Source organism: Hippoglossus hippoglossus, chromosome 14 (assembly GCF_009819705.1).
Source record: "Hippoglossus hippoglossus isolate fHipHip1 chromosome 14, fHipHip1.pri, whole genome shotgun sequence".
NCBI lineage: Eukaryota > Metazoa > Chordata > Actinopteri > Pleuronectiformes > Pleuronectidae > Hippoglossus > Hippoglossus hippoglossus.
The window spans coordinates 3,423,137-3,436,912 of record NC_047164.1 but is presented as its reverse complement, the minus strand read 5'-3'; the positions used below and the strand labels follow the sequence as shown (position 1 = coordinate 3,436,912).

General features: G+C 44.3%; 1 protein-coding gene across 2 annotated transcripts in view; it reads left to right on the top strand.

Annotated features, from left to right (window-relative positions):
* Positions 1 to 10,185, top strand: part of capn5b (calpain 5b) — a 29,935-nt gene extending 19,750 nt beyond the window's left edge. Inside the window, exons 4-14 of one of the 2 annotated variants that reach the window (XM_034607705.1) lie at positions 1,549 to 1,757; positions 2,031 to 2,223; positions 3,799 to 3,992; positions 5,778 to 5,855; positions 6,472 to 6,667; positions 6,759 to 6,881; positions 6,962 to 7,158; positions 7,759 to 7,880; positions 7,979 to 8,029; positions 9,056 to 9,192; positions 9,963 to 10,185. In XM_034607705.1, the coding sequence (XP_034463596.1) occupies positions 1,549 to 1,757; positions 2,031 to 2,223; positions 3,799 to 3,992; positions 5,778 to 5,855; positions 6,472 to 6,667; positions 6,759 to 6,881; positions 6,962 to 7,158; positions 7,759 to 7,880; positions 7,979 to 8,029; positions 9,056 to 9,192; positions 9,963 to 10,145 (1,683 nt within the window). In that variant the 3' untranslated portion in view covers positions 10,146 to 10,185. The remainder of the gene's footprint in view (positions 1 to 1,548; positions 1,758 to 2,030; positions 2,224 to 3,798; positions 3,993 to 5,777; positions 5,856 to 6,471; positions 6,668 to 6,758; positions 6,882 to 6,961; positions 7,159 to 7,758; positions 7,881 to 7,978; positions 8,030 to 9,055; positions 9,193 to 9,962) is intronic. The other variant, XM_034607706.1, reaches the window with a different exon arrangement.
* Positions 10,186 to 13,776: the final 3,591 nt, after the last annotated feature.

The following is a 13,776-nucleotide window of genomic DNA, read 5'->3' as shown; positions in this document are numbered from 1 at the left end:
TCATAGGATTACAAAATTATTTATATTTCTCCTCCGCCTCCTTTAAAAGAGGCTGTTGCTGCTTCGCAGTCGGAGTCTGTAGACGCCAGATTCTCTCCATCAGCAGAGTGTCACCTCCTGCGGGGAGGGTTGACAGGAACCCCTGTTCGGTCTGCGCACCTTGACATCTCCAAGGACGCCCGCTGGAGCCGTGTCAGTCAGTTCACGTGTGGTGTCGCTCACTGCATCATTTGCACATTTTATTGCCTGCCGCGGAGGACTCGTGGGCGCCCTTTCGGAGCGAGGCTCTGAGGTGAGGTCCTCTGGGTTAACACTGAGTCACAGCGGGCTCAAGGGATTGAGAGGCAATCACAACATGACACAGTGCAGGAAGTACCCGTTACACTGGGTGTTGTGGCTGCGCAGGATATAACTCTGTGCACTCTTCAGGTATCGATTTAAATAAACAAGGAGAGTTTATATCATAGACTGATCACTGGCCGATGAGTTCGGCTGATTTGAGCTTTGATATATCGGCCTTTTATGGGAACGGGTGCTTTTCATTTAATTAGAGTTTTGTGAATTTGGCTGATAATATGGATATTGATACTTTAGCTTAATTAGGATGTTGAGTGAAGGACTTCTTTAATCAATACAGGGTTTGATTTATGATTAGAAGAGAACGTTGACGCTGCTCTCTGAAGGGATTTGGACAATGCAAGCCTGACCCATCAGTAACATATCAGACTTCCACAGACTAAATAATGTAGAAAAGATGTGTGTATATATATTTTACGTTAAAATATACTTATTATTATTTACAGTTTTTTTAAATAAAACAATATTGGCATTGGCTCCTATAAATCCATTACAGACACAGAACTTCTATTTATAGTCTCTCTCTCTGTGTGTTTATGTAAATACACAATGAGCAGAATCTGTAGAAGTCATTTTAGTTTTAGAAGTAAGATTGGGTCCAAATTAACTCTCCAGCAAATCTACTGATTAATACATAATGAACAAAACTCCATAAAGCTGCATTGACCCTTTTTAAATGATCCCGAATGTTGTGACTTTCCTTCGGTTATTTCTGTATTTGACAGGCGGTTGTTTATCGCTCTGTGTTTTATTGTCGTGGAAATTTCGATACCTTTAAATCCTTTGAGGCTTTACTTGAATTAGTTTTTTTGCCCCCTGGATAATAGATGAGTGCAGCTCACAAAATGGAGGCTGTGTTGTAGCGGTTTCGCAGGACGACAACAAATGCAGCAGCTGAAACACACACAAACACACACACACACACACTAACACACACTGCAGTCAAACATTTTATTACCTCTCACCCATGTCCTATTACAGCAGGATTTATGAGCTAGAGGGCCAAGGTGATAAATTCGTCCCCTGATCCTAAATGCATCAGCAGGCTCTGAGAGGGTCTGCAGTCAACTCCACCTCGACGCTTTTCATGCTCTGTGGACCAACCGGTGTTTGTTTGGCTTACCTTCCCTCTGCTCCTCTTCCTCCATCCTCTTCCTCCCCTTGTTACTCCCACCCCCCCGCCCACTGCAGGTCATCCCAGACTGGAAGGAGCAGGAGTGGGACACAGAGAAGCCAGAATCCTACGCCGGGATTTTCCACTTCCGCTTCTGGCGCTTTGGCGAGTGGGTGGATGTGGTGATTGACGACCGGCTACCGACGGTGGACAACCAGCTGGTCTACTGCCACTCCAACGACAGCAATGAGTTCTGGAGCGCCCTGGTGGAGAAGGCCTATGCCAAGTTAGTCCCAGTGCCAACAGATATACGGATACACTTTCTTCTCAACCGTTTTAAACTTCTGCCACACGACTTTAAGAGAAGCTATTTACCACCATTATAAATCCAATGACCCCATTCAAAGATAATGAGGAGACCTGTCTTTTTAAGTGTTCAGAAAATGAATAAATTGAGCAAATATTCATCCATTTTGCTTAAAAATGACTAAATCATTCGTCAGTTAATTTTAATTGTATCTGTAATAAATGTTTCCCACCTCTGGTCCTCTTGCTGCAGGGTTTATGGTTGCTACGAGGCTTTGGACGGGGGAAACACGGCCGACGCTCTGGTGGACTTCACCGGGGGCGTCTCGGAGCCCGTGGACCTGCTGGAGGGTCAGATGGCGACGGACGAAGTGGCCCGTAACCAGCTGTTTGAACGAGTTCTCAAAGTCCACAACAGGGACGGCCTCATCAGCTGCTCCATCAGGGTGAGCCGAGAGACGCAGTATCACTCTGATACAATAAAAACCTCCACCTCGTAGTTGTACCACAGGAAACTACAGGGTTCAACAAAGCTAGTCAGATAAATCGGTGGGGAATCATTAACATCTGCTGAGTTTCCGGTTTATATTTAGGTATTTAAGCTAATAAGTAAGAACATCTTCCTGTTTCCTGGCTGAATATCGGATAAACACTGGTCGTTTTAACTGATCTACACTTCAGCTTTGCAACTTCAACGTGTAAATTTGACGTTAAAGCAGGATCACCTTTAATGCACCAGTTTAAATGATACGTTTTTTTCAAGTTGAACTCATGCTTCACTGGTATTCTGTGACAAAATCTCCTTCGTCGGGTTGAGACGACCTCGTCCGTCCTCTCTGCTGCTTCCAGACACAAAGCTTTTCTGCATTCCATCCATTATCCCCTCAAACCGAGCTTCTGGGTTGCAGATTGAAATTAACCTTGTTTTTGATCAGCACAGCTAATGGGGAACTGTCAGCAGGACGGAGTGCAGACGAGATGGATGGTGTTCACTTCGGGTTCATTTTTTTAATGTTGAAGCAGAGTTTCCCATTAATTACTTAGACTATGGCAGCCTGTCGGAGACTCATTTGTCCCTCCGCAGTTTCATAATGATAGGAAAAACAATGTAACACACTCAAGTCCCCCCTCGGATCAGGTCTCTGTTTTTTACCTCTGCCAAGGAGGTCAGGTTTTCACTTTGTGTGTCTGTTAATCAGCAGGATTGCTACTGGACAGATTACAATGAAACATCCCTCTCACTTACAACCGATTCTGAGTGAAAGACTATATTACTAAATTATAGTGTGAGAGAGAGAACTGCATTACAGGGCAACTATGAGGTCTGACTGTCTGTGTGGACGGGAAAAACTTAATGGATTAAAGAGCAAGCGAGCAAGCACCCTGCAAATAGAGCTGCACAGTTATACAATGCAACAACGGAGAAAAAAACCCAATTTAGAGATCTCCTATAATGTTATGTTAGCTTTTTTTGTTTCATTATGAAACTGTAGCAGGACAAAGTAGAATATGGCGACCACCAATCTTTAGAGAGGAAACACTGCTTTGACATGACAAGATAGGTTATCAGCCTTGGAGAAGCATCCTGCTACTTAAAGATAAAGCTATGCTTGTCAGGTTTGGGCAGGTTTTCCCTGAGCTCGTTTCTGGGCTGAAATTGTGGGCATGTGAAGACCAGTGTCCCCAGATCTCAGTAATTATTTTCACAAACAAAATGTTATCATAACCCAGCTAGTTATCCGTTAATGTTTCATGCAGTAATGGTACAAATCTTCCACAACCTCCCTGTGTATCATTTTCTGGGCATTACACACCCATGTGTTTTGAAAAATCAGTTTTGGTTCACACACAAAAGCAGATAACAGAAAACAGACATTTCTTCCAAACGTCTGCCTGTTATTTATTTCCCAGACGACTGTACCGCCCCCCCCCCCCCCCCCCCCCCCCCCCTCTTGTAAATAACTTTAGTGATTCACGACAGCATCTCTTTACACAACCGGATCCCTCTCGTTGTTACCCAGGCGACCACGATCGAGGACATGGAGGCACGGCTGGACTGCGGCCTGGTCAAAGGCCACGCGTACGCTGTGACCGACGTACGGAAAGTGCGGCTGGGTCACGGACTGCTGGCCTTCTTCAAATCGGAGAAGCTGCAGATGATCCGCATGAGGAACCCGTGGGGGGAGAAGGAGTGGAGTGGCCCGTGGAGCGACAGGTGATTACAGCACTGCCACCGACACACTCATCATCCACATTTTCAAGATATTGCGAATCCATGTGAGTCAGATGTGACATTTACCAGAGCAACAGATACAATGAAGTCGTCCTTTTTTTGTTTTTCACGTGTCCTTTTCACCAACGTTAACAAGTTCAGATATTTAATTTTTAAAATGTCAAAACGCACTTGTCCTCCTTTGCCACTGCTCCTTCTAAGAGGCTGCATGCGATAAATAAGCAAACAACAAACGACTGGGGGAAAAAAATCCATATTTAATGGCCACGGTGACGACGGGAACGCTGCACAATAGGAAAATGTCATGTTGACAATGAAAAGTGGAGATTGCAATCAAGCTAATGGGCCACAGGGTGAACGAGAATCACTGGATTCAGCCCAGTAGGAGTGTTGTTTGTCTGGAGAACACAAGTGAACGGTGCAGTGCTGCTCACGCATCATCGTCCCCGGGACCCTTCCCGTAACAGACAGGCCAAATCGGGGACATCTAACCCTTCAATTGAGACGGCTAAGTGGATCAAAAATGACCGGTTTGCACAAGGGGCCGTTCAATCAGGTGGATTACGGCTCTTTTTGTCCCCGAGAAAAGTGTGTTTCATTCCACTTTTCCTCTCCGCTGCCGTTCGCTTGTTAGCGAATCAGGCGAAGCTGCGATGAAGTCGCTCCCCGGTCGTCCCTCTGTCTGTGAATCGTCAGCTCCCCAGACTCAGGGAAACAAACAGGGAGGTGGTGAAGCTGTGTCACAATACCGCCTGAATTATTGATAAGGCCTGAAAGACAGAAAGATGTTATTAAGGCAACGTGAGTCATCTCTCCTCTTTCTCAATCATCGACTCGCTCGCGCTGAATAATTTATTCATGGTTTGATAAAAACCCGTTACAGTAAATGGAGTCTGACAGACTGTTGAGATGTTGACGTTTGTCAGTGAATCATAAACACAAAGACATAAACACGGAGCTAATGCGTCCAGTAAAGGCTCGTTTCCCCGGAGCTGTGAATGCAGAATGGACCTTGATGTTGACATATTATTCACAGTAACAACTGCACACAGGTTGCTTTTGTTTCCCCAACAGACTCTTCATAGTTCCCGTGTGGGACGAAACACATACATGATTTATATATCTGCACCTTTAATTGAAAGATAATTAAAAGATTCACAGACACTTCACCAGATCTTCTAACTACTGTTTCTGGCAGGAGGTTCAAGTGGAAATTCCAACAGTTGACTATGGGATTGACATTTACATGGATGGAATGAAAAGATTAACTTTTTCTATCAGGACAAGGATTTGAAAAGATGTGTATAATGCAAATGTATTCTATTTTCTTTTATAAAGTGATTTGAGGATTAAGAAGACACACCCCTACACCCTTGTTCTATGTTGGCAAGGTGTTGCAGGTCTTTTATTTTGTATTTTCCATTAAAGAAATAATAGTAATAAAAAGATAACTTTAAAAAGAAATACTCGTGGTTATATAATATATAAATGTTTTTTTTGTATTGGCGGAATCAGTTGTATAAAAATATTTTTTCAGAATTTTTCAAGACAGCAACATAAAAGAAATACTGGGTTTTTTAATAACAATCAAAATCAATATGAAATGCTATTCGATCAGAAAACAATGACGCGTCCGATACTTAGAACTCAGGGGAAATAAGAAAGAAAGGCATCTGTAATAAAAACAACATGCTTCTGATCAAAGCCTGGTTCTCTCTGCAGTTGCTGTAAACAAAGCGTTTGCTCTCTTGTCTTTGTTCATCTCAGTTCGGAGGAGTGGAACAAAGTGAGCAAGAGCGAGCGGGAGAAGCTGGGAGTCACGGTGCAGGACGACGGCGAGTTCTGGTGAGAACCAAGTGTACCTGACGCTTCTGTTGTTTCCTTCCCTCAAACTGATTATCAAGGTGTTGCTGGCATCAGCCGACAGCAGGTTAAGATAAAAATGGAAAACAGAGAGAAACTAATCAAATCCACCTTTCAGCATCTCTAAAGTTCAGTAATTAACATGATACATCTAATTTTTTTAATCAGTACAAAAACCGAGGTGTAAAAACTACCACTTCTGGGTTTTATTTGAAGTTATGTGACTATTTCTGATCAATAAAACCAGAGTGATCTTCAATATTATCATTTAATGACATGAAATTAATAAGAATATTTCCCAAAGCATCAAACTATACCTTGAAAGGGACTTTTCCATAGTGTTATTACATTTATGAGGGAAACGCTGAATGTTTTTGTTGTGATTTTTATTGTTTATTTGTTTCCTAAAAATCTCCCGTCAGTAAAATCTCTTTCCTTGTCAACAAATCCCCGTCTCACGTTAACTTGTGACCCTTTCTTTTGTTTCTGGTTTCATTTCCTCTATTTTTACACCTGTTAAAGCTCTTCTTCTCAAGCTTCTCCCTCTCCTCTCTCTCTCCGCTCGTGTCTCTCCTCTTCTTTTCCTGCCCTCCTGCAGGATGACGTTCGACGACTTCTGCCAGTACTTCACCGACTTGATCCTGTGTCGCCTCATCAACACGTCCTACTTGAGCATCCACAAAACCTGGGAGGAGGAGGTGATGAGGGGCTCCTGGGTCCATCGCCAGGACCCCCTCCGCAACCGGTCGGGGGGCTGCATCAATCACAAGGCCACCTTCCTGCAGAACCCTCAGGTTGGTTGTGGTGCTGATGTGAGCGTGTGTGTGCGTCACAGAGAGACGTGTGATATGTGATTTTCCTCTTTTCCTCTTTTCCTCTTTGCAGTATGTGTTTGATGTGAAGAAGGTGGAGGATGAGGTGTTGATCTGCTTACAGCAAAAAGAAAAGAGAGCAACGCCCAAAGAGGGAAAAGGGGAAAACCTCGCCATCGGCTTCGATATTCACCGGGTACAAAAACACCACTAACGCATGCACGGATCAAAGAAACCGCCACAACACTTTTCTATAGCGTGTCTTTCATCCTGCAGGTGGAGCTCAATCGGAAGTACCGTATGCACTCGGCCCAGCAGAAAGTAGCGGGCTCCATCTACATCAACTCGCGCTGCGTCTTCCTCAGGAAGGAGCTGAAGGAGGGCCGCTACGTCATCATCCCCACGACGTTTGACCCGACGCAGCAGGGCGAGTTCCTCCTGCGTGTCTTCACTGATGTGCCTTCAGACTGCAAGTAAATCTGTAAACTATCCTTTCATGTGTGTTTCCATCCCTGGTTACATCTCAAGAGTCCGACAGCTCAACTGAAGCTGAAGCCCTGAGGGAGGTAGTGACGGCAAAAGACAGATAGACATAAGAGAAAGTTGTCTTTGACATGTCAGGATGAAGTCACGTACTCTAAATCGACCTGCTCCACTTGCTTTGCTTTTACATTTCTCTCTAACGTTAAGTAAAATAGTTAGATCTGTAGTTTGCATTTCAACAAGTCAACTGTGCTAATATGTTTATAAGGATTTGTTTATGTTAGTACAATCGATTTTTGTGCAGAAATCAATAACCTGTGTTGTGTGTGTGTGGGTTCTGTCACTCCTCCGCTGTTTGGTCCAGACCTCCTGACTTTTCAGTTTACTCCGAGGTTTTAAAAAGTTCCTCCGACCACGATCCAGACCAACGGGGACAAAATGTGTTCCGACCAAAAGAGGTGGTCTTGGTCTGGATCAAACTGAACCCTGGTTGTGCTAATGTTGTTTCTCTTGTATACTGCAGAAGATCAGTTTAAGCTTCCGTCCGGTCACCGATCCTCTAACATACATGTGACCTCTGTGTTTCCCAGAGAGCTGACCCTGGACGACCCTCCTCAGACGTGTTGGACGGGGATGTGCGGCTACCCTCAGCTGGTCACTCAGGTCCATGTACTGAACGCCGAGGGGCTGCAGGGGCAGGACTCCAACGGAGGTAGGAGCCGTGCACCGTCTCTGAACAGCAGCTGCATCTTGGATCATGTGATTCTACATGTTGATGATCATGTTGTTGTGTTGTAAACTCCTGCACAGAGCTTCACTGCCTCAATCCTAGTAAGAAAAGACTCCTGAGCAAAGCACAAGGTACCACAGCGCCCTCTGCTGAAACTCAATGCATAGATATTTAGTGTAGTTGTTGCCTGCAGTCACACAGTCCTGCTCCTTCAGTCTCTCACAGTGTGCACACGTGTCTGTGCGTTTTACAACTCACTCACCTTGAAAGCCACTATGTGTAGATTTTTAAAGTGATTTTACCATTTTTTCAATTGTTGTGAGCTATAAAAAACAATAGAATTCTACTATTAATTGGTGAAGTCAGAAGTTTTCATATCCTCCACATAGTGGCTTTAATGTTTAGATCCTTTTGAATGAACTGTGGAATTAAAATGTTTTTCATTTGTATCCATATAACAATTTAGAAATGCTCCTTACCTCAGTTACTGCAGTAAAGTAACTAAACGAAATACTCAAATCATGTACAAATATCTCAAAATTGTACATAAGAAGCATATTTAAGTAAATGTCTTTTCTTCTCCACTGGTGATCAGGATGTGAGTGTTTTACAGAATTGATTAACTTTCTTCATTGACATCATTTCATTCCTCAGATATCCATCCCATAATATAAATGTAAATTTCATATTAATGAAATACTGTATATACATCGTCCAAAGCCCAAGAAAATCACAACAGAACTGTTTACTAAGCTAAATATGTAATAAGTAAATAAGTACTTAATTCAACATCCTACTTAATTGAAAGTACTTTTAAATATCCATATTATCAGCAACATTTACTGAAGTTATTTAAAAGTAAAGCACTTTTTCCTCTGTATTTAATTACGTACAAATATGACATTATTACACTGATAAATCAATTTAATTCAATTATATTATAATCACATCACTGCTGTTGCTGATTGAGGTGTAGCTACTTTAAAATATTTATATTTTTAAAGTGATATAAATCAGAAATTAATCAATAATGCCAATAATCACAAGTTCTTTACCGTATCAAACTGTATAATCTGGAATTAACCCACTAGATGCATAGTGATCAGTGTCATTCATCAGCACAGTGTTTTGATTTACAGATGTTTTTTCCCCTGCAGCTGTGGATCCGTACGTGATCATCACCTGTGAGGGGGAGAGGGTCCGTTCTCCGGTTCACAAGGACACACGGTGCCCAAACTTTGACATCAAAGGCCTGTTCTACCGCAAGAAACCTAAAGAGGGCATCCACATCGAGGTGAGCCGCCGCTCCGCAGACATTAAATGACCAAACGCCAACAGCTCCACGTTCATGAGGGATTCTGACCTGCAACCAAAGTGTATCAGCTCCTCGTGTGACTGTTTGGTCTCGGGCATCAAACACAATCACAACTTAAGCAGGTTTTTTATTGTGCTGCTGCTCTGGTGGCAAACAAAAGGTGAAACCGCCGCGTCCACGTCCCCTGCATTCATCTCACGTGAGAGTCGAGCCACTGAGGATATTCGCCGAACATCCGTAACCGATCAATTACAGGCTCAATATCAGGGGATATGTGTGGAAGTACTTGTTAGGGAATCATTCCTGGCGATGTGGTATTAAATTTACTCAATCAGACGTGTGAAATTGTCTCGTGAAAGGAGACGGACGTGGTCACGCTCTGCAGGTCGGTTCAGTCTTGTAATAGAGACGCATTTTTCTCCACCGATATTTGAACTCACGGTAACTGACTGATACGGAGTCTTAGTCTGACACCAGTTTATTTAAACTTTGAAATCTGTAAACTCGTATCTCGGACTGATTAGGAGATATTGAACATGTGGAAGCTGTAGTGATGTTTAAAACAGATGCACCACGATGTTCTTGCTCCTCTGACATTTTCTACAAATCTTCTACAAATCTGTTCATTCTACTTCATAATTCCTGTCCCCTGCATATTTTCTTGACTGCTTATTGTCTTCCCTTCTCTCTCCTCCTTTCCCTACCTTCCCTTTCCTGACCTCTGCCTCCCCCCCACGTGCGGCCAACAGATCTACAACAAGAACATGATCGTGGACACCTTCCTGGGTCAGGTCATCATGTTCAGCGACCCCAACGAGCGGCAGGAGCAGCTCACGCTTCACCTCCGCGACAAGGGCAACCGCCAGGACAACGACCTCCCGGGCACGCTCACTGTGCGCCTCATCACCTCCACCACGCTCACCAACATCTGATGGGATCGTTTACAGCGACTATAATGATCGACGCGCAAAGCGGCGTTCGACCGTTCTCTGTCACCGTTCATCCTCCGAAACCGTCGTGGGAGCTCACTGTGCCGCTTGCGCTCTCTTTGTTTCTCGTATAGTTTCCCCCCTGTTTTCTTCTTACCAGTGTTTTTTAAAGGCCTAAACCTTTATCTGCAAATGGGAGGCGTCCATATCTGTGGGTTTGAACACATTCCTGTCATTTATTTAGCGTTCACTTGAGACATGACAGATTTTTATTTTATTTTTTTCCGCCAGAATCTCCATCAAAGTCTGAGCTACAGATTTTCAAGACAAGGCCTTTGTTATCCTGACGGATTCAGTTAATCCGTCTGAATCTAATCTACAAATATATCTTTTCCTTTCTCCTCAACACTCGCGATGCACATAAAATACACGTATGCAGACGTTCCTGCACTCGCCATGCATGTGCCAATGTTTCCAAGGGCTATGCATTGCCTTAAGGCTGAGTCTCTCCACCTTGAGGAGATTTGAGGGGGTTGTGTTACATGCTCCTTTACGTTCTCCGTCGGCTTCCCTCCGTGGTAGCACAGCCTCCATTTGTGACTCTGCATCCGTCCCACCTCTGTCCTCTTAGTTGTGATGTCTGTCTCCTGTATATCAACATATAATGTATACTCTTTTATATCCGTGTGATGATCCCCCCCACCCCGTCGTCCCACCCAGACACCTCAAGACTCCTCCAGTTTGCTGGTGCTTTGGAAAGCATGCAGCTCTGTCTGTCACTTTTTTCTACCGTGGACTTTACAAACGAAAGCCAACAGCAGCTACTCTCTCCCTCGACTCAGAGCTTTTCTGTGCTGTTTTTTTTTTTTTCGCGAAACGTGCTCATGTGTGAAATCTTGCCTCCCCGTCTTCCATCGCTAGCACCATCCCAAACTCCCCGAGACGCTTTCTGCCGGTTGCTATGGACGATCTTCAAACTGCATGACTTTTTAAAAAAAAGGAAATAAACTTAATCTCTGCCTGTGCTGCACATGTCGTCGGTCGTAGCTTAGCAGCCGGTGCTTGTGATCGTGCTAGCTGTCCTCCTTTGACTCCCTGACCCCGTCCCATGTCTCCCCAGTTCCGCGGAGTGCAAAGATTCACCCTGACATAAATCAAGTGCTTTATGGGACCAAAGATGAGCCAGGCCCTTTGCTCCCCCAGTCCCTTTCAAACCGGCCTGGCCTGGCCTGGCCTGGCCCAGGCCTACCACCACCCCCTGTGCCACATCATCTCTTAATGGCAACACCACTGCCTGACGCTTCCTCTGACTTGAGAGTCCGTTGGCTCGGGCCAAATACTCGCGCCACGAGACCCTGAGACACAGCAGCTACGCTTCTGCTGTTGGCACAGAACAGGGGTGAGTGTCTGTGTGTGTGTGTGTGTGTGTGTGTGTGTGTGTGTGTGTGTGTGTGTGTGTGTGTGTGTGAGAGTGTGTACTTGCTTTTATATCCCAGTGAGGACTGTAAACTGGATACACACCCACTAATGGGGACTCGTGGGGACAGAACTGAGATCTCCGCTGGTCCAGACTGCTGCTTGTTGAGGGTTAACACCTAGTTTGGGGTGAGGGTGACACTGAGTTGTGTGTTTGTGTGTGTGTGTGTGTGTGTGTGTGTGTGTGTGTGTGTGTGTGTGTGTGTGTGTGTGTGTGTGTGTGTGTGTGTGTGCGTGTGTGTGTGTGTGTCCTGCTGATTTCAGTGTTTTCCTAAAGAGGAGTGCTTGGATGAATGTATTTCTGTTAATCCACGTTATACCGGGAAGAAAACTATTTCTAAGGAAAGGTGTGAACTCAAAGGAAAAGAGCCCTTTAGGCGAAAAACACACCTTGCACTTTATTTAGTTTTAATGGGGGTACGAGGCCCCTGAAGGGTGAAAGGAAGAGGAGGGGGAGGTGGAGGGGGGGGAGACGTCCTGCCAAACAACCTGTGCCATTGCCTCGGCCCTGGCTTTGCCTCCGCTGCAGGAAAACAGCGTCGGACACGGGATAAACTGTTCGATACCTTTCAAAAGGGATTTTCAGATCAGATGGCTTTTTGCATATTGAACCAGCGATGGAATAATCTATCTCTGATGAACCATCGCGTTTCTTTTCATACGTCATGTTTCCATCCGGTTTGACCTTTGAGCATCTTTTTTGCGAAAAAGGGCCCAGACTGAAAATCTATGTCTGCTTTTCTTTTCCCAAACAAGTGCAATATCACTGCATTGAGTTTTTGAATTTATTTAATGTCTTCTTCTTTTTGTTTTCATATCCAGAATTAAAAATGTTTAATGTCATTGGAGACATTTTCTTTGAATGTATGACAGTTAGTGCACTAATCTCTCAAACTATCGACTTGTTTATTCTTCTTTTCTTTTTTAAATCAGCGCCTTTTTCCATTACTTGAACTGTCTCTCGTGGCATTTAATTGATCACACTCCTTTTTTTCTGTACAGCATCTCTGTAAATGTGTCTTGCATGGGTTCTTTTCCAGTATGTTCATGGCCTTGTTGTTGTACTGTTCAATTGTTAATATATATATATATATATTTATTCTCTTTGGAAATGCTAGATTTGAGCAGTCAGCATGTCTACAAGAATGCACCTGATGTTAGCGTCAGTCTGACCATATCAACCGGTTTGAAGCACTTAGCCTTTGTCTTGTAACACAGTGATTATATTCATAACAGCCTGAGCATCTGTGAACATTAACAGCAGTTGTTTGACGACTATTTAGGTGCTATTTATCCTCTCTCTGCTCTTTTACGTTGTTTTCAGTCCGACAGAGGGACGGAAGATGAGTTCGGCTGGACAGACACTGTGTGACTTTAGAAATGTTCTCGCACTGTAAAGAGTGAAATCGTTTGCGATGGAAAGCCAGCGCTCACGATTTATGTGCTCGTGTCGTGCGGTCGGCTACTACTCACACTTTACATTCCCGTGAGCCCCTCTGGACCAGTGTGGCTCCTGGTTCCTCAAAGCTAACGAGGCAGAAACATGCTAACTTTTCCAATGTGCAGAACCTTTAAAAAAAAGAGGCCCCCCGATATTTCTCTCTGGTACGTTGGTTGTGATGTGACAAGGACAAAATATCAAGCGAGCTGGTGTGCTGCTGCTCTGCTCCACCAGGCGGACCCCTCCATGTTTTCTGTCATACGACGCACCATGTTGCTCACGTCCTGGTTTCACTGTCACTGGATTTTTGCGCAGGCGCATTGAGGAAGAAAAAGTTTTTCATGACTATGCTTCAAGTTTGCAAAAAGCCTGAAGACGACCAATCAACTCCGATCATCGGTCGGGAGCATCTTACAAAGCTGAAATCAGAAAACGGGCTGAGCTCTTGCAGTGAATCTCCAGGTTAACGTGACATTGGACTGTGTTTGGAAGTTTCGTTAACTTGCAGAGAGCCAGTGTTAGAAGCTGTTGTGCCGAGCAGTGCAAAGTTAGACACAGTTAAAGTTGGAGCACGTGCCTGGACAGCTGCTGGTCTTTTATCCACAGACCAGGTGGGAAAAGACAGAAACCATTCTCCCTCCCTCACTAAGTACCTGCTGCTCGAGGCCTGTTGCACCCATGTGGTTTTATTCTTTAACCATTCGACTTTATTTCCTA